Genomic DNA, 20,997 nt, shown 5'->3' with positions numbered 1-20,997 from the left:
AAATCCAACCTGACACATAATTAATGAAGTGATCATGCGAAGCCTAAATCACAACCAAACACGCTGCCTACAAATTAGGCTGTGAAAATAAAGTCTGTGGACACATCCTTCGCAGAAAGGTTACCACATGAATTATTCACAGGTCTTTGTGGTTTGTCTACAATTAAGAGTAGACATGGCAGAAACTAACAGGCTAAGTGACCCAAGACACAAGTTCACAAATCCTATCCTTTTTCTACCACAATAAACTCACATATTTTATGGTGTTCAATCTAACCTTACCATCTCTGGCATCCACTCTAGATGAATACCAAAGATAGCTCAAGGCTTGCATAGTCAATAAAGTATGTTAGATCTGGGTGACAACCTGGGACAGGTGGCTTGGCTTTTGGTATGCCTCTCTCTCAAAGTAAAAAGGCTTGCCAACATCTAACTTGTAAAAACATGTTCGCCAGGTGTGTTCCTGATGATCTAAAGACTTTCATAATCTTATTTTAAACCGCCACACCTATGACACTGATGACGCAACAAAACTGTGACACTTTTAACCCCTTTGCACAGCACTTCTGCTATAACCTTATTGTTGACAATAATAATGACCAAGTCTTAGTCTGTTGTTTAAAGTGCCCAGTAATGTCATAGCACTGTTGTTAGTTAAGCCTTTTCAGGAATCAATTAATGGGCTCACTGACAGGCCCATCTGCCCAAGGACGCAGACAAAGGCGTGTAATTTCAATCAACCAGACTTCTTTTTGGTCCCTTTTTCACTCCTTTGGCAAACAGGACTTGAATGAATTAGAATCTTCACAAAAATGTTGTCTTGTGCTGTACATGATGGTATTGTCTTGCCATGTGTATTATGTGAATTATTGTATTATGCTAGACACATGAATTTCCTTCGAGATAAATAAAGAAACTCTCCTCTACTCTACTCTATAGGAAGATGATTATTCTTTTATTCAGGAAGTGGTTGGGGTTGATAACTCTCAGTCTTAAATATTCATATACGCTACCTATTTAAAACATCTTGGGGAACAGGTTTCTTTTGCCTATGCAATAAAAGGTATCCTAATCCAAACTGGTAGTGGGGAAGTAGGCTGAAATGGAATTTGATAACACAAGTCAAGTGCAGCCATTAACTGTGCTCTGGTGTTTATCGACTGAACATGTTTTAAGATCTGGATCAACATCAAGCCAAGAACAGTGTGTGTCCTTTAATGACAGGGTGTCTCGTACAGGGCATCTCAGAGAGATGGAAACGGAAGTGAAGTAAAGTGTTATTTTATCCCATGATCACTGGACCAGCAGGTCTTGCAAAGTGCACTCTCTGAGAAGGCTCTTTGTCATTTGAGTACACCTACTGACGTATTCAAGTCTGTCACAACCAGGCAAGCAAACTAGGCAATTGAGGAGGGCGTGGAGGTGAAGGGGGGGGGGGGCTGGCTATGACTGGTTGAGCCTGATTTAAATACCATCAATCACGACTGTGTAAGTGTGGTAGCACCTTCCCCAAATTCAATGGGAAAAGTGTAATAATACTACTATCGAAATCTTTCTCGAGGTGGCCCCTCATCAATGGTTTGAAGAGCCCTAAGTCTTCCCTTGCCTAGGAAATAAGAATAGGAACCGTTGGGAGGAAGTCAGTGCAAACCATAGCATCAGAATTAGACATTTCTTATGGCAGATTACTTAAACAATGTGGTTTGTGGTAGGCTATATAATAATAATATGGGTTGTGGTTTGTTTCACATCCAGTGTAAACATTAAGTGTGAATGTACCAGCCCAAATGGCCATTTTATATATGCAGGATAGTACATGGGCCTAATTCTTCAGTGTATAGCAATGACTGTAAAACGACCAAATGTCTCTGTTACTGAGGTCAGTGAGATGCTGTGCCAATGTGTCATTATGGACATGGAACAGAAAATAATAGGGTGCAGGTCGACTCAGTAACCACTAGATGACGCGCCAGAGCCCATGGAGATTCCCAAGGTCACTGCGACAGGCGGCCATGGGATGACGCACATCCTCACAGCTGTATGGGTGCCTGTACTCAAAGCATGGGCCGGGGCGAAAGTAATTGTCCCGAACTGCTCGTATTGAAACTGTGTCAGACTAAAACATAGGCCTACCAAAAAGACTGACAATTTTGTCAATGACTGATGGACTCACGTTTTTGTCACAATCTGACAGTCAATACTACAGCATGGTGGCGAATTCAATTAAAATAATAGATTGTGCTTTAGGCAAGGACAGAGGTGAAAATGAAAGGCGTTCTTGTCCCAGACTGTTCCTTTTTGTGAAAACTATCAGATTATACAGATTACAGATTACAGAGATACGCGCGTAAAACCAACTACACTGTAGGTCTACGTTAAGAGAAGCATAAGATTTGTAGTTGCCAAAGTTAAAAGCTCATATTATTTGATGTTTACGCAGTCAATTTGATGTTTGATACCCACGGAGCACACGTTTCTCGTAAAGGATGATAACTGCAAGTCATACGAGGGATCCGTGGTGCACTGAATTGTATAAAGATGAGATGCAAAGCTGATGGTATGGAGGGTATGTACCCTCTGTGAACCTCTGTGTGCCGCAGCACGTGCCCCACAATACAGACATGGTGACTGAGTATCGTAGCTGATGCTCTGCACGTACGCCTTTCCATTATGCGTCACCAAAATCCACTGCAGTGTCCGGATTTCAAATCAATAAAACTGCACCAAAACCTTAAAATTCTACAGGCGTTTACTTGACGAGATCATGCTTCATTTGTGTAGCAAATGAGAACATGTTGTTCTTTTCGCCTACATCTGTCTATTCTTTGGAGCCTGCTTTAGGTACCACATAGTTGCAGAATCCGGGGAGCTCCGCATCCTCCGAAAAGGCGTGGTCATCGTGGTTGTGAACGTGCGCTTCTCCACACCAGAGCCATCTAATATCAGAGTTACGCCACTCCCATAGACCTCTATGGACCAATCTTTCCACAGCAATGGCGGCTCTCATGGAGCCTCACAGAGCGTTAACATGGAAATCCCCATTGACTTTAGTTCTATTAGAAGTTACTTAGTTCCAGGAGGTGGCCGTAGAACACAGAAAATGTGGTAAAGGTAATGTAATTTGGTTGTACTTAATCTTTGTTTGGTATGTGATGGTTCTGTGTTAGTTTCCAACGAACAGAAGTTTACTGTTAAGAAACATTTTAATCTACACGAATCACATCACCAACCGACTTCCTGGTCCCCGGTTTGCGCAACTCTGTTATTAGATGGCTCTGCTCCACACGCGCTCTGTGTCGTGCCGCGTGAGTCCGGATCGGCCAATCACAGTTCGAGAAACCGCTACCCCGATTCCTTCCGCTCCACTAGATCTGTAGTCCGGTGTAGTAGCATCGCCTTCTCTGCTTCCCTGCACGGCGGAGAGACAGCAAGACTTGTACAGTTTGGCCAGACAAGGTAAGGAAAAGAACATTCTGTCCTTATCGTAGAGCATCATCTGTCTCTTTAACCGGGGACTTGAATGAAATAGTACTACCTAAATGTTGACTGTCCTCCACAGTCAAATGATGGCTTTTGAGACAAGAATGAGAACACAGACGATTTTACTTACATTTATTTATGGATGTCTAAGTTGCTTTGTCATGTGCAAGTCCATGTCCCCCAGTCTAGACTGTGGCACTGTCGTTCGTTGTAAATGCTGCATTTTGTAACATTTCTTTTTGTGATCGAGAAACGGTTTCCTCTCTCGAATGCGGTTCATACCCAGCTTTGCTATGATGTTGGGTCTATTTTAAAACAGCCCACCCGTCACTTGGAGATGTCATTCTATGTCTGGCTCCGCAGTGCAGGGGGAGTGTCGGGTTTCTCGTTACATGGGCATGCTGGATTCAACAGGCTCTTCACTCACATCGCTTTTAACGAATGTAGTTTTTGCCTGGGTTGCCAAACGAGAAAGAAAGCTTTAGTAATAAAACTATGGTATTGCAGTTAGCTTTTTGACCTTGCTTGTGGTTGGTCGCATTTTTCTCGAATGGTTGATTAGGTTGACAGATTCAATGAATGTCTGGGAGGTAAGGCTAGAATACACCTCAAATTACTCCCATTCTATTTCGTCCCTCAGTTGACTGCGAAACAGCGTAGGCCTATGCTACTTGTTGGTATTGTAGACAGTAACGTTGGTTTATATTCCTCAATGAACCGTTTTTAAGTTAGGGCACTCTATTCACATTGGTGTCTGTAACCTAGGCCTGCCGTTATTGCAGCAGTGACAGTAGGATGGACCAAACAGACGTCCCCTCGTTTACGTAATAGCCATTTATTTATTTATTTGTTAGATTATTAATTTATTTATTTGTACAGAGCAGACAGGCATGTTTCCTGAATAACATCGAGGATGGTAGGCTACTGGGTAAATACTATCTATTGTTATTTTTTTTTTAAATTTAGGCTATTTACTATACTATTTGGGGGGGGGGGGGTGTCTGACTGAATCCAAAGAGCTGGAATGTGGGCAGTATGGTTGAACATGGACTAGTCACGACTCACCAAATGAATGGCTCTTTGCGTCACATGGCTTTTCCCATTCAGTATAGGCTACTGCTCTTCTGCAGCCTGCTAGTTAGTTGCCTGTGGCATGTTTCCATGCTGACTTTTAAGGCCATAGGTTTTTCCATTGGTCCAGCTCAGGGTGATGCATTTGCAACGTTTATCTTCAGTGGCTGGAGAACTAAAGTGGCCTACTATCAGTTTAAGCTGAGAGGAGGAGGAAGGCTTTACATAGCATAGCACAGCGGGGAAAACAAACACACTCTCGAATCAGTAGTCCATGTAAATAGTGTCCATTAATAGATACAGTAGCTTATGTTACAGTAATAGCCTAGTACAATGTTGTCAGTTCCAGAGAAACTACTCTTTGGAATTGCGACTTTCTCTTTCTCTTGAACATCCTCTCTCTCTCTCTCTCTCTCTCTCTCTCTCTCTCTCTCTCTCTCTCTCTCTCTCTCTCTCTCTCTCTCTCTCTCTCTCTCTCTCTCTCTCTCTCTCTCTCTCACACACACACACACACACACCCACACACATCGAACACACACACACAACCCCACCCTAAACACACACACACACACACACACACACACACACACACACACACACACACACACACACACACACACACACACACACACACACACACACACACACACACACACACACACACACACACACACACACACACACACACACACACACACACTTGCCATTGACTACAGCAGCCTGGCTATTGTGACTGCAACTGTCAGCTTTTCTCAGAAGCCAACATGTATGCAGCATAACAGGCAGTATAGACAGGCCCGGGAGAGCCATAGTACACCTTCTGATTACATTTGAGTATGCATTGGAAACTGTTTGTGGTTGTGGTGTTCAAGCCAGTTCCTCATTGAGAACATGTGTCTCATACAGAGCCAATTAGGTGTCTCACTGTGATGCATAGAAAACACACAATCCAGATGAGTTAGTATTTTCCTGTTGGAGTTTTTTCATAAGCCACTTCTCCAATGAATACAGGGGGTTACAGTAGGAGTGAGTACCTTTTTTTGTTCAACTCATTCCCAAAACGTCAGGGTGGAGAAATGAGTCATCACTCTAAAATACTAGTAGGCCTACGTTGCACCTAAACTAAACACAAAGTTGAGAACTCCAGTACTACTACTACTACTACTACTACTACTACTACTACTACTACTACTTCTACTACTACTAAATAAACTAATGTGGCATTTATACTGTTACATATTTCAATGTGTTATAACTTAGTCATTTATCAATATGCTGTTGTTCACAATGGTTTATGATGGTGCTTGGAATAGAGGAAAGGTTTGTACCTTGTGTGGAACCGTGTTTCAATGGGGGATGTATGGCATTTTTGCCTTTTGTTTGGACCTAATCCAACTAATTCAGCATCCAGGGAGAGGATGTAAGGAGGTGCCTTTGATGCTGAGAACAGGCTGCTCGCTGCACTTCGGGAACATTGTGTGCCAGAGATGTAAAAGTCTGTTCTTTGCTCTTAAGTGTTTAATTCACAGTACATGTGCTATTGGGGACTAGTGTGGGGTTGATGACACAACTACAGTACTATGAAAAGCAGTATAAGGATGTTATACAACTGTAACGACACAGTCATGCACTTCAAAACTACAAGTCTGACTACCATCTGACGATCGTTTCCACCCTCCACAGATCCTGCACCATGCCCATCCCACAAAACCCCTGTGTCATGCTCTGCTAATAGTAATTTTCCATCCAATACAGACTCTGGACCATGTCCTCTTCACAAAGCTGTGTGACGTTTGTGCTGTGTCATGCTCTGCTAATAGTCACTGTTTCCGCCCTATCCAGATCCTGCACCATGTCTATCCTGAAAATCCACGCCCGCGAGATCTTTGACTCCCGTGGCAACCCCACAGTGGAGGTCGATCTCTACACCAAGAAAGGTGCGTATCATTCCCAGATAACACCACACCCACAGGCCTACAGCAAAGCATAGACAACTTTCATAAACATTGACAAGAAGAAAACATCAGGAGATGTTCATAATGATTAATCGGTGCTTTCATACTCGTATACTAGTAGAGAGTAGCCTGATTATCATCATTTTCAAACCTCTTTGAAACTTGGTCTGACCAAGAGCATAACAAATAATGTTTCCCAAACGGCATGGTTGACCAACCTCTACCCAGGGCCGTTGGAGCTGCTCAAAGTTCATTGGTTCCCGACACAGTGGGTGGAGTTCCCGATTTTTCAGGAGATCAGAAACGATATTTGCATTGCTCTTGGCCTGACTAGAAGCAACGTTGAAGGTGTTGCGTCACTAGGAGGGCGTGGCCTTGCTAAGTAGAGAGTAGAGTAGAGTAACATGTATTGATTCTGAAGGAAATAAAGGTGTCAAGCAGCCTAGAAGATCCACAGTACACAAAAAAGTACACAATTCACAAGACACCATAGACATTATTGCACACGTTATTACATTATTGCACTACTTAGTATTGGGCATTTGGTAGGGTTCACTAGTTTAGGATGAGTCTTTACTACTTTGCCTGAACATTAGGCAAGGCAGTACATTCTTTTCTCATTAGGGATGCAAATTATCGATTAATTCATTAATCATTAGTCGATAACCTTATCGATCGACTTACGATTAATTGATGGGCAGCGTTTTCTCCCCAAAATCTCAATGTTTCTCGAAAAAAACCCTACTAAATATAAAAAATGTAATTAAAAATTAAGACAAAATACCACATTTCAATTAATTCTATTTCAATTCTTTAATCCAAAGGTGATTTTAATATTCCCACAATTTACACCCCTCTTCACACACACTCTTCACATGCCCATTTCACCTGGGTCTCTTGTCAGTTGAATTGTCGATTAATTGCGATTAATGTTTTTTAACCGATTAACACATTGATCGATTAAAGTCGATTAATCGATTAATCGTTTGCATCCCTATTTCTCATAGCATGTTTCATGCCAAAGACAAGCCAATGGGCTTTACTCACAAATAAAAGATGTAACTGTAGTGAGTTACACATGCCAACATGAATCCATAAAAAAACTAAGGAATAACCAATGGGGAAATAAACTACAAGTTTTTCTTCTAACAGGGAACTCTTCCAGAGTCTCTTGCCCAGGGCCAGCACCCTTCTCCCGGGGTGTCCAGTAGCCTGAAAGCGCCACATCAGGTGGCAGCTTGGTTATAAATAGCCTCGAGTAACAGTACACTGCCTGGCTCGCTGTGCTACAGTATAGTGTCCTGCACTTGACAACATACAGGGCCCAAGCAACACAGATCATTCAAAACCAGTGAATGTAGTTTAACACATGTGGCTGTTTGAATTCTGCATGCAGAAGAAAATATTATAGTAATAAGAGGACGCTGCTGAAGAAAAAAGATGTGAATCTTTATTATTCCAGCTAACATAGCATCGACAGGTGCAGAACACAATACGTATGGCCTGAATACGTAATCCTTGCATTGTGAGGCAGCTATTAAAACGACTAACGGCTAACTGTATGTTCAATGCTATGAAAGCCTGATGGGGCAGGGCGGGGCAGGACGAGGTGGGGTTTTGGGAAAGAGGCTGGAGGTGATGGCGAGGGTGCTGCACATTGGGCCAAAGGCATTGACCAACGCTTCTCTGGCCAACCGGCATTATCCCGAACGGCAGCTGGTTTATTTTCTTTTGAACCCCAACGACTCTCCTTTCTTTCCCCCACTTGCATGAGAATCGGTTGCTAGGCTCCTCTTTTGTACGGTGGCTTCGCATTTTTTCAGCCAAGCAAAGTGGGTTTGGTTTGGCTCTGGCTTTCACTGACTGCCAAAGCCCTGCTCTACTCCGCCTGCTGTGCCCTCCTCCTCCTCCTCCTCCTCTCCCCGTCTGCATGAGATGAATCAGTCAGAGCCAACAGCAGCAGGTCAACCCGATATAATGCGTCTACTACAGTCAGATTATGCAATTCTCTCGCCTGGCTCTGTTCCGCTCGCGCGTGTGGGTTGGAGGGAGGGATGAATTCCACAGTAACGCCACAATTGGTTCCTGTACAGTCAGTTATTCTCACACCCACTTGGATAGACTGCTGCACAGATACAATAAGCACTTTGCCTTGCCTTGCACAGAGAAACTATGATTTGGGCTGTTTTTCTGTTGACCTATAATCACTGGGTAGCATTGAGTGACAATGAAATTACTCATGTCTCATTTTGTCAAGTGGCCTTAGCTTGCAAAACAGAGGTAGCACAAGCCAGAGCACACTTTGGGAACAAGAAATGAAATCAGTGTTCTTACGGTCCAACTGCAAAGAATTTCAGGTGGGGAGTAGCCCACACACTGATGTCTTGTTTGGCATGATTTAATAAAGATTAGATTCAGAGCAGGACTCCCTGGTGTGTGTGTGTGTGTCTGTGATTAAGCTTTAAATCCTCTCTGATCACCAGACTCCTGACACTGGCTTGACTCTGATGTTGCGTTTACAAGAGCTGGTTGAATATAGTTTTGGCCATGCACATTTGCCACAGACCGTTATTGAATAAAAGTCATGAGCCCAGATCATCATCCCATTTGGCTGATACAATGAGATATTCTTCTATTGATGCTACACACACAGCTACTACCTGAATTTTCATTCCGACTTTACTCTCTTCCAGCTCATCTGCTTTAAATGATATTTTACTCAGAAATCAGAAAATAGTCACTTCTGAAATGCTGCCATAAACGAATGGTTGCTACGCATTCTAGGATCATGGCATGCTTCTGTTATGTACAGTTACATAACCACATGTGGGTGGATTTCCAACGGCTGCATCACAAGGCCCTGGCCCTTAGATAGAAAATGGCATCCTACCGTGTTCATGCAAGCAGGTGATTGGATGCAGCCATGATGATGTCACTTCCTCCTCTTCCAGGTCTGTTCAGAGCTGCTGTTCCCAGCGGTGCCTCCACTGGAATCTATGAGGCCTTGGAACTCCGCGACAATGACAAGACCCGCTACCTGGGCAAAGGTAATGTATCCACTTCATCATTTAGGGACATTTTTTACTTAACTATGACATGTGAATAAACACCTATTTATTATCTAGTTCTCAGTATTGATGATATATTTTGTAAAAGATAATGATGTACAGTGCATAGATTTGTCTGTGTTTACAATTAGTATTTTCCCTATATGCCATCCTATCTGTAATTATTCAAAAAATATTATCGTCGAAAAGGTTATGAAAAACATTGAGTCCATCCAATCTTCACATTAAATGTAAGGAGGAAAGCTGAATGAGTTTCATTCGCAAGCTACACTCCTACTACCCTTACTACTACTACTGTAATGTCTGAGGCACTGTACCACATATTATGAGCAGCCATAGTAACAGGGCTGTCAAGAGTCATTGTGCGCATCAGCAGAATGTCCCCTGGGGTTACTGTCATGTCAGATCCATAAACCAAGGAAGATTCCCTTTTATTTTTTTCCTTTCCAAACTGTCTGTTGCTGTTTTTTCATCCTTCATCCTCACTGTCTCCCCTGTCTTCCTCTCCATCTGTCAGGGGTGAAAAGAGCTGTTAAGTATGTTAATGAGTTCTTGGCCCCAGCTTTGTGTAACCAGGTAAAGTTGTGTGGAAAAAAATAACAGATGTGTGATTTAAGTAATATTTACATTTTTCAGCTTTCCTGGATGCATGATGTGTGGTTTTTTTATTACTAACCCAACAGCAGACATGAGCAGATGATCACAGACATCACCCCCTCCAAAACTTAGCATCTACTGTAACTGGTAATGAATTACAGACTAGTGACACGAAAGAATAGCGAAAGAAAGCATTTATTGGCAGGAAGGTGCTCTGTGATCGTCTAACCGTGCCTGCCGCTCTGCACGTTCCTCTTCTCCCGGGGTCAGTGATTGTTCGCTTGTTCCTTGCAGGTGTCTCAAAAGCTGTTGCGCATATCAATAATACTATTGCACCTGGCCTGGTTCGCCAGGTAGGAAGATTCATTATTTGACTAACACATACATGTGTACATCTAGTTGCAGTCTTTATCTCTACTCCACTACTTCACTACTACACCACTACACTACTAAGTTGCACACAATGTGAAGGCAGATTCAGTTGCTGTACACAGTTTATATATATTGAGCTGGGTTTATTTCTATTTGAACAAGGTAACCCCTATGTGGCAGACCTCTAATACATGCACTATTACTTTGATATTGATCAGGTATAGCTGACATTTACAGTTATCTGACTGTAATTCAAATGTATGGATTTATGACAACACTGTAGGCTTTCATACTAGAATTTCTAAATAACCAGCATGAGCTGCAGAATGGTAATGCTTCTGATTTGACAAGTATTCCCCCCACTTATTGTTATGAGTGTGCTGTGTAAAACGAAATAATGTACTAATTTGGTGTGTACAGTGATTACTTGACCAGATTCTGTTAAAAATAACGGTGGCTTGAGTGATTACGGTCACAATGGTGTCATGTGTTCATACTGAACATTAGTTACTGTATGTTGTTTTTATCAGGATGTGGTCAATAAGTCACTTTAATTTAGTGTGGACACTAAATGGACACTAATCCTAAAGGTGGATGCTATGTTTCCAGCCGTGTGTTTCCCACTCCTCCTGCTTGACCAGTCTCCTGTTTCCCTTTCCAGAGCGTGTCTGTGCTGGAACAGGAGAAGATTGACAAGCTGATGCTGGACATGGACGGCACAGAGAACAAGTGTAAGCCATTTCCCCACATGATGGGTTATTACATTGTAATAATTGAACATTTTAGTTGTGAAATTGTGCTATGTAAATTCAGTTTGATTAATTGATTTGATAAGACAGAAGAAAAAAAGTGCATCTGTAATCAGATCTAGCAGACAGTTTGTGCTAAAGCTCTAAATTATTTTTTTATTACTTTTTTTAAACAATATTCAAATCAAGAGTTAAATCAGCTGATTAATTATGCTTCATCCGTGTAGTAAGCTGAAATATTTTTGTTGATGAAACTCTTCTAAGACCATGACATCATGTAGTGAGTTAATGTCATTACTTGTGTAACTTCCACAGCAAAGTTTGGTGCCAACGCCATCCTGGGTGTCTCTCTGGCCGTGTGCAAGGCCGGGGCAGCAGAGAAGGGGGTCCCCCTGTACCGTCACATTGCCGACCTCGCCGGCAACCCTGAAGTCATCCTCCCCGTCCCTGTGAGTCATTAGTGCGCATCACTTGAAAAAAAATTATCATTGTGTTTAGCCTGAAACTATAATATGTCAACGGTGGCTCACACACTGGTAACAAGATGGCTATGCAGCGGGAGTTCATAATATTTCCTGTTAAGAAACAGCTCATTAAATGAATAAATTAATGAAGTTATCATTATTGTTATTAGGCCTTCAACGTCATCAACGGTGGCTCCCACGCAGGCAACAAGCTGGCCATGCAGGAGTTCATGATCCTGCCCGTGGGCGCCTCCAGCTTCAAGGAGGCCATGCGCATCGGCGCAGAGGTCTACCACAACCTGAAGGGCGTCATCAAGGAGAAGTACGGCAAGGACGCCACCAACGTGGGAGACGAGGGCGGCTTCGCACCCAACATCCTGGAGAACAAGGAAGGTAAAGGCCTGAAGGAGATTTGCCATACACAGTATCACATTACATTATACTTAGCTGACTTTTTGCACCCAACATCCTGGGGACAAAAGAAGGTGAGAGACTAGTGCCAGAAGGAACTATGGGTGCTAGACATTGATGACAAAGTTCTTATTTAATGTCTTGTAAAGACATAATTCATAATTCAGTCCCCCATTTCTATTTGGGTATTGAATGGGGGTAAAGCCCTTAAAAAGTCATTTTGCGCTGCTTGATAGAGGGGATACAGAATTGATTTCTCTGTGCAGGAGGCACGAGACAGGATAGGAGGAACTAGAAGAGCTCACACCCTATGTGTGAGATTTTTTGTAATATCTACTTCAACTGATTCAGAGAGAATCTTATTGGATTTCCAGCAGAAGAATTATTGACTTAAACTAGAGACTCCCCGAAAAGTTCATTGTGTTTGTGTAAAGCAGTTTCTTTGCATTGTAGGGATACACTTGACCTGCTGAACACTCCTAAAGGAGTCCTTTGTTTATACTGTGAATACCTCAGTAGGCTACTACTTGTATGCATTCACTTACTCATACTACTGTAGCGGATGGCCTAGTAGACTGCCCACATCTGATCAGATCTTTCTGTCAATTTTGCCACCAAGTAACCTCTAAACTCCCAGAACAAATGACGACAGTAGTTATGGTAATAGTCATGAGATAGATGTCATAATTGAGAGGCCTTGAGAACTTCAGCCATGACAACAGTGTGGTTCCCACCACCGCGTCTCCTCCTGTCTGTCTCCCACTCTCTCAGCTGAGTGGAGTGAGGTGAGGGGAAAGGGGGGAATGCCACTGGCCTTGGAGCAGATGGTTTCCAAATTAAGGCCCTGGCCATAGGCACTGTAAACGGTTGGGGGTGCCTTGGCCTGGAGAGGCACCTGAACTGTGGCCCATTTACGGCCGGGGAGGGGGTTAGTGCTGAGACTGCACATGCCTTTCAGCTGCCTGGGACAGCTTAGACCGCTCGGCCATGAAAGAGGCCCACCGTAGTGCCATCAAAAACGGTTCAGTGTGTGAAATCAGTGAATGAAAGCAGCAGTGATGGTTAATTGTATGTAGAGTGCAGGAATTCAAAACAAATGAGTTCATTGGCAAAAATCTATTATTTGTTTCAGAAGCATTGCATACATTGGCCTGTTAATTCACACAATATATAAAAATCATAATTTCAAACATGAATTTTCAGTATAGGAATAACTTGCAAAGCATACTGACAATGTGAGTAAATATAGTAGGAATAGGAGTATATAGTATGATTATTTTGCTCAAGAATGTTTCATAATGAAACCGTAATAATATGTGTCATTGTAAGTAATTGTAAATCTGCACCACATAACTTACATTTGTCTTCTTCTCCTCAGCTCTTGAACTGCTGAAGTCTGCCATCGCCAAAGCCGGCTACACCGACAAGATTGTGATCGGCATGGACGTGGCCGCCTCTGAGTTCTACAAGGGCGGCAAGTACGACCTGGACTTCAAGTCCCCCGACGACCCCAGCCGCTACATCTCCCCCGACGAGCTCGCCGACCTCTACAAGAGCTTCGTCAAGGACTACCCAGGTTAGTAGTGCTATAAGAATAGTAGCACCAGTATTACAGTATTAGAGTCATTAGAGTAGAGTAGTAGTGGGTTAGGATCATTTTCATAAAAGCCCCCAGACTAGATCGCCGACCTCGACAACAGTTTTGTCAAGGATCACCCTGGTTTGTAGTGCTCGTATGATTGTACGAAAAGACTAGTAGTACCAGACTAGCAGTGGTTGTAGCATTAGAGTAGTAATAGATTGGGGTCATTCTCACTGCTTCAGCCCAGACCTGCTCGCCGACCTCTACAAAAGCTTGATCAAAGATTACCCAGGTTAGTAGTTCTGGTAGAAAAGGAGTACGAGATTTGTTAGAGTAAGAGTAGTAGTAGGTTAGGGTCATTTCTACCATTGCACTTCAGACCAGCAGGCAGACATCCACAAGAGCTTTGTCAAGGACTACCCAGGTTAGTACAGTAGTAGTAGTCACAGGTTAGTATGCTACTCAGTAAATTTCACATTGTTAATTCAATACTCAGAGTGAAATTCAACACTCTTCTAGTTGGTCGTAATGTTGAATTGAGCACAGAGAGCACAGAGAGCACTGATGATGGCAACAGCCTGAAACGTCTGCTCTACCCTGCTCTGACTAAAATAAAAAACTCCTTGTGCTTGACTTTTGTGTCTTGTTTAGTGTGCAAACCTGCTCCAACCTTATACCTTACTTCTTTTGGGTCCACGCACCTAGTTATTTTTCGTAACATCTAGAGCGCAACAACACCCTTACCTCCTAGTGTTGAATTAACATCGCAAAATGTAGTGTGTAGTACTAGTTAGTCTGCAGTAGCAATAGTGCCAGAGGACAGCTGTAGTAGTTTAGTGTCGGTAATCTCCATGCTTCTCATGTAAATTATTTTTCCTCGCAGCAAGGCACTGGTCCCAAAATACTGTATATTCCAGGGGAAATTTGTGATCTGCTGACTGAGAAAATCTGACGTAAAACTGAGAAGGGTTTTGCTGGCTAAGGTGTCACAGCACTTGTGATGCACATTAAGACATTCACTACAACAAGGGAACAGGCCTGCTTAGGAATCTCAGCCACTTCTTTATCTTAACACATCAAATTTGCTACCACCTGAAATCACAAGCTGTATCTCAAAACCTTCACATTCATTCAGAAACACATGGACATCTCAGTCTGGATCCTAAAGACCTTACGAGTGCAGTTAGCTTCAGACCAATTCTCCAGCTAATACAGTAAGTGCTGCGATCCAATCAGTTAACACCATGAAACCTGCCCATTGAGCTGGGCTACTGCTTACAACATGACCACGGTCGCTCATGACATGCCTATTACCAAGGGAGAGGATTTACAGAGACCTTATTGGATCTTCTCCACCTGAATGATTGGCTCTCCCTAGCACAGTGTCTCCCTGAAGAGTTCTTTGTGTGAAGCAGAAGCTTTGCATTGTGGGCCAGTGTAAACTTGACCCGTTGACCACATTCCAATGGGCTTACTGTCTACACTGCCAATACTTCGGTTTGGGTGCTACTGCCTACAACTTGTATGCACCCACTTACTTAAGACACTGCAGTGGATGGTCATCTTATCTATTATCTGATTTGAGCTACATGAAATACATGAAAAGGGGGATCTTCTCCATGTCAGCCATTTTGAATTTCCAGAAATAGGCATTTTAAGTGCAAAATGTACTGTACTTTGGTAATACTAATACAAATTAGTTTATTACTTTGTAAATATTCTTGAAAAGATCTAATTTGGCAATAGGCAGCTCAGTTTCAATAAGCAGCATAGTTGCAATACCTACTCTGGGCACCATTCTACCCAGTTCAAGGTTCTTCTTACACGCATTATGTCTCCTCCATCCTCAGTGGTGTCAATCGAGGACCCATTCGACCAGGACGACTGGGCTGCCTGGTCCAACTTCACCGGCAGCACCAGCATCCAGGTGGTGGGCGATGACCTGACCGTGACCAACCCCAAACGCATCGCCAAGGCCGTCTCCGACAAGGCCTGCAACTGCCTGCTGCTCAAGGTCAACCAGATCGGCTCCGTCACAGAGTCCCTGCAGGCGTAAGTTGCTCATGTCTTAAACAACGTTATGACAGGTTACGTTATGACAGGTTACATCATCGGCGTAAGTGCCCATGCTTTTATTCTACAACTACTTTAATTTATTTACTTCCCAATTTTATGTTGCGTCAGGTTACATTATGTCAGTTTACGTAATATTATATGATTATTAGGTTATGCTGAGTCCTTGCAGGTGTAGGTGCCCAATGCTTTTTAACAATATTATGTTATGTCAGGCTACATTATGCCTGGTTCTATTATATAAAAGTAGAGGTAAAAGAAAAGTAAAAACACTCGTTAGTTTCTCATTAGGTACAATGGAATAACTGGTGTAACTAGCAGCTATGTAATATCATATCATAGTGTTGTTCTTCTTACATCATGAATTTACTTCTAATTCTATTGTACACACCTTTGTTCAGGTTACGTTGCGTGTGTTTACATAATTACATTATGTTATTGTAAGGTTATTTTATGGCGACTATTAGGTTATGTTATATGATAGTTATAGTTATGTTATGGCGACTGCCTGCTGTGCAACAGCTCTGCGCTGTCACAGAGTTCCTGCTGGCATAAGTAGTTTACATAGAGATCCATCTCATGCATGTTAATCAGAGACAGCCAGGCCATATGGATTACAGAGACAGAGGGAGGAAGAGAGGGAGATGGTGGAAGGGAAGCGGGCTGTGGGCATTCCAACCCTGCTCAATGCCCTGTAGCATACATATGGTGGATTGGCAAGGAGAAACCTTGAATCACTTCAAACCCCTAATTCTGCTACTTTCCCTATTTTTTTGCTACACTATGATGGAATGATGGAAACGATGGAAACATAGCAATAATTATGTAGGTGATGTTGTTATATTATTAACTACAGAGGGGAGAGTCTTCGAGAGAAAAGAGAAAGGCAGACAGAGAGCGAGAGAGAGAGAGAGAGTAGAGAGAGGGAGAGAGAAATAGACAGCACATGTTTGTGTGTCTGTGACCTAATGCCTAATTGATACCATTTTCTTTGCCCTCTCCAAACTCCCAATCTGGTGTCTCTAGCTGCAAGATGGCGCAGTCTAACGGCTGGGGCGTGATGGTGAGCCATCGCTCTGGCGAGACAGAGGACACCTTCATCGCCGACCTGGTGGTTGGACTCTGCACCGGCCAGGTAAGGGCTGTGATAAAGTGGATACTATTACAGCATTCACACCTAGTTGGAAGAACTCCAACTCGTCTATTATACAATACTACATCTATAAAGACTGTTACAGTTACACTGTTACTGTTACACTGACATTGTTAATCTGCTCCCTGCCCCTTTGGATTTGCAAGTTAGCTGGGATAAGGAATGGGGTTCTGACCGTTTTTGCATGTCTGTTATTTGTTTTCTTCAGATCAAGACTGGTGCTCCATGCCGATCTGAGCGTCTGGCCAAGTACAATCAGCTGCTTAGGTAAGGCTCTTCCTACAATAGACTACAAGACTACACATTAATCTGTTCGATTTCAAAATGGAAACTATTTTTTGTCAGGGTGCACCATAGTGTTTGGTCGGGTTTCTAAATTAACAGCTGCCAACCGGCCAAATGCTGATGAAATTTCAGTTTGGCTGGTGGAAAAGAAGTGAAGATAAAAAGCCGTCAAGATAATTGAGGTTGTTAACTGTTAGGCCAATTGTTGAACAGGGGTGTTGTCCTACTGGAGGCTAATGTGGCTGAGAAAAGATTATCCATCATAGTCATTATAGTTTTGCTTTGGGGAATGAGGCCAGTGACAGTTATATGATAATAGGCCCAACATTCGCCAACAGGAAATGAAATGTTCTTCTTACATAACAATAAAATGCTTCAATGAACTGTTGTAAGAATCTACGGCTAGTCCCAGTACATGTTTTATTTATACCTGAAATATAATAATATAATATAATATATACAGTGCCCTCCATAATTATTGGCACCCCTGGTTAAGATGTGTTTTTTAGCTTCCAATTATTTTATTTTTTTTCTAAATAATATGGGACCTTAATGGAAAAAAAGAGAAAAATCCAACCTTCAATACAAGTGCATTTATTCAGTGGGGAAAAAAATCCCACATAAAGAAATAATTATTTGACATCAAATAATGTGTGTCACAATTATTAGCACCCCTGGTGTTAATATTTTGTACAACCCCCTTTTGCCAACAAAACAGCACCTAATCTTCTCCTATAATGTTTCACAAGATGGGAAAAGACAGAAAGAGGGATCTTCAGCCATTCCTCTTTGCAGAATCTCTCTAAATCATCCAGAGACCTGGGTCCTCTCCTCTGTACTCTCCTCTTCAGCTCACCCCACAGGTTCTCAATGGGGTTGAGGTCAGGGGACTGAGATGGCCATGGGAGGAGCTTGATTTTGTGTCTGTTGAACCATTTCTGTGTAGATTTGGCCATATGTTTAGGGTCATTGTCTTGCTGAAAGACCCAGTGACGACCCAGCTTCAGCTTTCGGGCAGAGGGCAACAGATTTTGATTTAAAATGTCCTGGTATTTCAAAGCATTCATGATGCCATGCACCCTAACAAGGTTCCCAGGGCCTTTGGAAGCGAAACAGCCCCACAGCATCACTGACCCACCCCCATACTTCACAGTGGGTATGAGGTGCTTTTCAGCATGCGCATCTTTCGTGGTACGCCAGACCCACTTAGAGTGTTTGTTGCCAAAAAGCTCAATCTTGGTCTCATCTGAACAAAGCACACGGTCCCAGTTGAAGCCCCAATACCGTTTGGCGAACTCCAGACGCTTGCGTTTATGATTGTGAGTGAGGAAAGGTTTTCTCCGTGCATGCCTCCCAAACAGCTTGTTGGCGTGTAGACAGCGCCTGATGGTTGATTTGGAGACTTTGTGACCCCAGGATGCTACCATTTGTTGTAATTCTGTAACAGTGAGCTTTGGAGATCTTTTGATTTCTCTTACCATCCTCCTCACTGTGCGTGGTGGCAAAATAAACTTGGGTCCTCGTCCAGGCTTGTTTACCACTGTTCCAGTTGTTTTGAACTTCTTAATTATTCCTCTCACAGTGGATATGGGCAGCTGCAGTTGAGTGGCAATCTTCTTGTAGCCTCTGCCTGACCTGTGAAGGTCGACGCACATCTGCCTCACTTGTATGCTGTGTTCCTTTGTCTTTCCCATGTTTAAGAGAGGATAAGAGAAATGGCCTCTGTGTCACGTCATATTTATACCCCAGGGAAACAGGAAGTGATGAATTACTAATTAAATGTTCCTACATACTCTGGTAAACTTTGTAAACTACTGTAGAAATGACAGAAATGCTTCAATTATATTTATTTCCTGGGAATTGTTAAGGGTGCCAATAATTGTGGAACAGGTGATTTAATGAAAAATAATTATTTTTTAGTCAGGGATTTTTTTATTTTCTTACAATTCATTTGAGTTGAAGGCTACATTTTCCTACAATTTTCAGTGTGACAGTATTCTTCTGCAATAAACACTGAATTTATTTTAAGGCTTTTAACACATCTCAACCAGGGGTGCCAATAATTATGGAGGGCACTGTATATTATATGAAATGGTATAAACCAGTAAGAGAAGACACCATGCATGTACAAAAACTGTCATAACTATTCTAACTGATGTTGGTTTTGGTGTGTGACTGTGTGTGCAGGATTGAAGAGGAGCTGGGAGACAAAGCCCGCTTCGCTGGCCAGAACTTCAGGAGGCCCATCTGAACTGCTCCGTAGCTCCTTGGACCTCTGTCTCTCCATTGCGCACTAGCCCCCCGACACACACACACACACACACACTCATCATTACTGTAGCCACGCAAAGGTTTCTTGTCCTAGAGCAGAGGGAAGTTGGAATGGCAGAGAAATAAAGAACAAGGTCCAAGTCTGTGCAAGGCCTCGGCAGGTCCAGCTACGTCCACCGTAGTTGGTGCCGTGCTCGGGGCCGGTAGAACAGCAAAAGCCTCACCCACCCCCCCTCGTCCTCTACGCTTTTTACTACCCGGAAAATACCGTAGTAGTCGGTCTTTTACTTGTGTCCTCGTAAACCCATGAGAGATCTTCGTTTCGCTTCTTGTCAGTTGTAGTGTTTCTGGTCCTACATTTTTGAGTATTGTAGTAACAGAGCTAAGTTGTGGACTGTGCTGCTAGGTGTAATGCAGTGCAGAGTTAATGTGCTTTGTGTTGCTGTTGAACAGTTATAGTGTTGCTCCTATGCGTGGCAAAAAAACAAACAAATAAACAGTGTTCCATGAAGTGGACAGATGATTGTGCTTCTGTTTTTTCTTCTTCTGTGTTTGACACTTGTTTTTTTCTCTTTTTATTATGGTATGTATAGGAGACACAGTGCTCCTGATTACAAATGTGTAAATTCTGTTACATTGATAATCTATGGTTCCCAGACAAAGGTAAGAAGAACAACTCGTTAAATCATCACCAAATAGTCTAGATGTCTAGATGAGGGGTGGGAAACCCTTTTCATTCGAAGGGCCACTTCAAATTCATCCGAGGGCCGTAAAAGTCCTCCGAGGGCAATATTATGAACACAAACCAGGATTTCCCCCTGCACTTAAGAACTATATTGAGGGCAGCCGCCTTTAAAACAGACCCCACCTTCTCTAGGTCCCCTGAATATAACTTACCTGTATTGCAAATGTATTCTCTAAAATTCCTTTACAAAATATGTCGTATTTCATGTGAAGCTGCATAGCATTAAAATTATATCAGGGGCTGCAAAAGGCCCTCGTGACATAGGTCCCTTTACAGGTTGGACACAGTTGTCAGTCATAGCGGTTATAAGTAGCCTACCTTTTACCGTAATAGTAAAACCTTATCAGAGACTTATCAAGCGAGGGCCAGATGGATGGATGCCATTCTTTTCCCTGGCATTGAATGCTATCTGATTGCCCTTGTGAGTCAGGGCTGCATCACGATCTGCTCTATTTCAAATTCATTCATTTTGCCAAAAGATTTTTGAAAGATTTTCAACTTCAGAGTTTGGTCTTGACCTGCCAAGCAATTCCACGTACATTCCTAGAAACTGGGTATCTCTCCAGTTTCTGGTCATATGGCACACAAAAGGGGGAAATACTTTTGTACAACAACCCAAGTATTCTGCACTAACCCTTTTAGTCTAGAAGCCTGAAACATGCCTGCCCTCTCCTGGTCATTTGATATACGGCAGATGCTTGAGGGTAGAGAATGAAACCTG

The 20,997-nt window shown here is 42.7% G+C and overlaps 1 protein-coding gene across 2 annotated transcripts; it reads left to right on the top strand.

The window, feature by feature from the left end:
- Positions 1–3,346: 3,346 nt before the first annotated feature.
- Positions 3,347–20,047, top strand: eno1a (enolase 1a, (alpha)). 2 transcript variants are annotated; one of them, XM_063208995.1, is made up of 12 exons: positions 3,347–3,456; positions 6,394–6,488; positions 9,458–9,553; positions 10,466–10,524; positions 11,205–11,274; positions 11,608–11,741; positions 11,927–12,149; positions 13,546–13,743; positions 15,600–15,801; positions 16,849–16,957; positions 17,184–17,242; positions 19,448–20,047. In XM_063208995.1, the coding sequence occupies exons 2-12, from the start codon at positions 6,404–6,406 to the stop codon at positions 19,509–19,511; spliced, it is 1,299 nt and encodes a 432-aa protein (XP_063065065.1). In that variant the 5' UTR covers positions 3,347–3,456; positions 6,394–6,403; the 3' UTR covers positions 19,512–20,047. The 2 variants fall into 2 exon arrangements, with proteins under 2 accessions (XP_063065065.1, XP_063065064.1); XM_063208994.1 differs by lacking the exon at positions 10,466–10,524 and adding an exon at positions 10,092–10,150 and having other exon boundaries at positions 3,372–3,456.
- Positions 20,048–20,997: the final 950 nt, after the last annotated feature.

Source organism: Engraulis encrasicolus, chromosome 10 (genome assembly GCF_034702125.1).
Source record: "Engraulis encrasicolus isolate BLACKSEA-1 chromosome 10, IST_EnEncr_1.0, whole genome shotgun sequence".
Taxonomy (NCBI): domain Eukaryota; kingdom Metazoa; phylum Chordata; class Actinopteri; order Clupeiformes; family Engraulidae; genus Engraulis; species Engraulis encrasicolus.
Note: the sequence above shows the minus strand (reverse complement) of the source record. Positions and strands in the feature narration are given on the sequence as shown.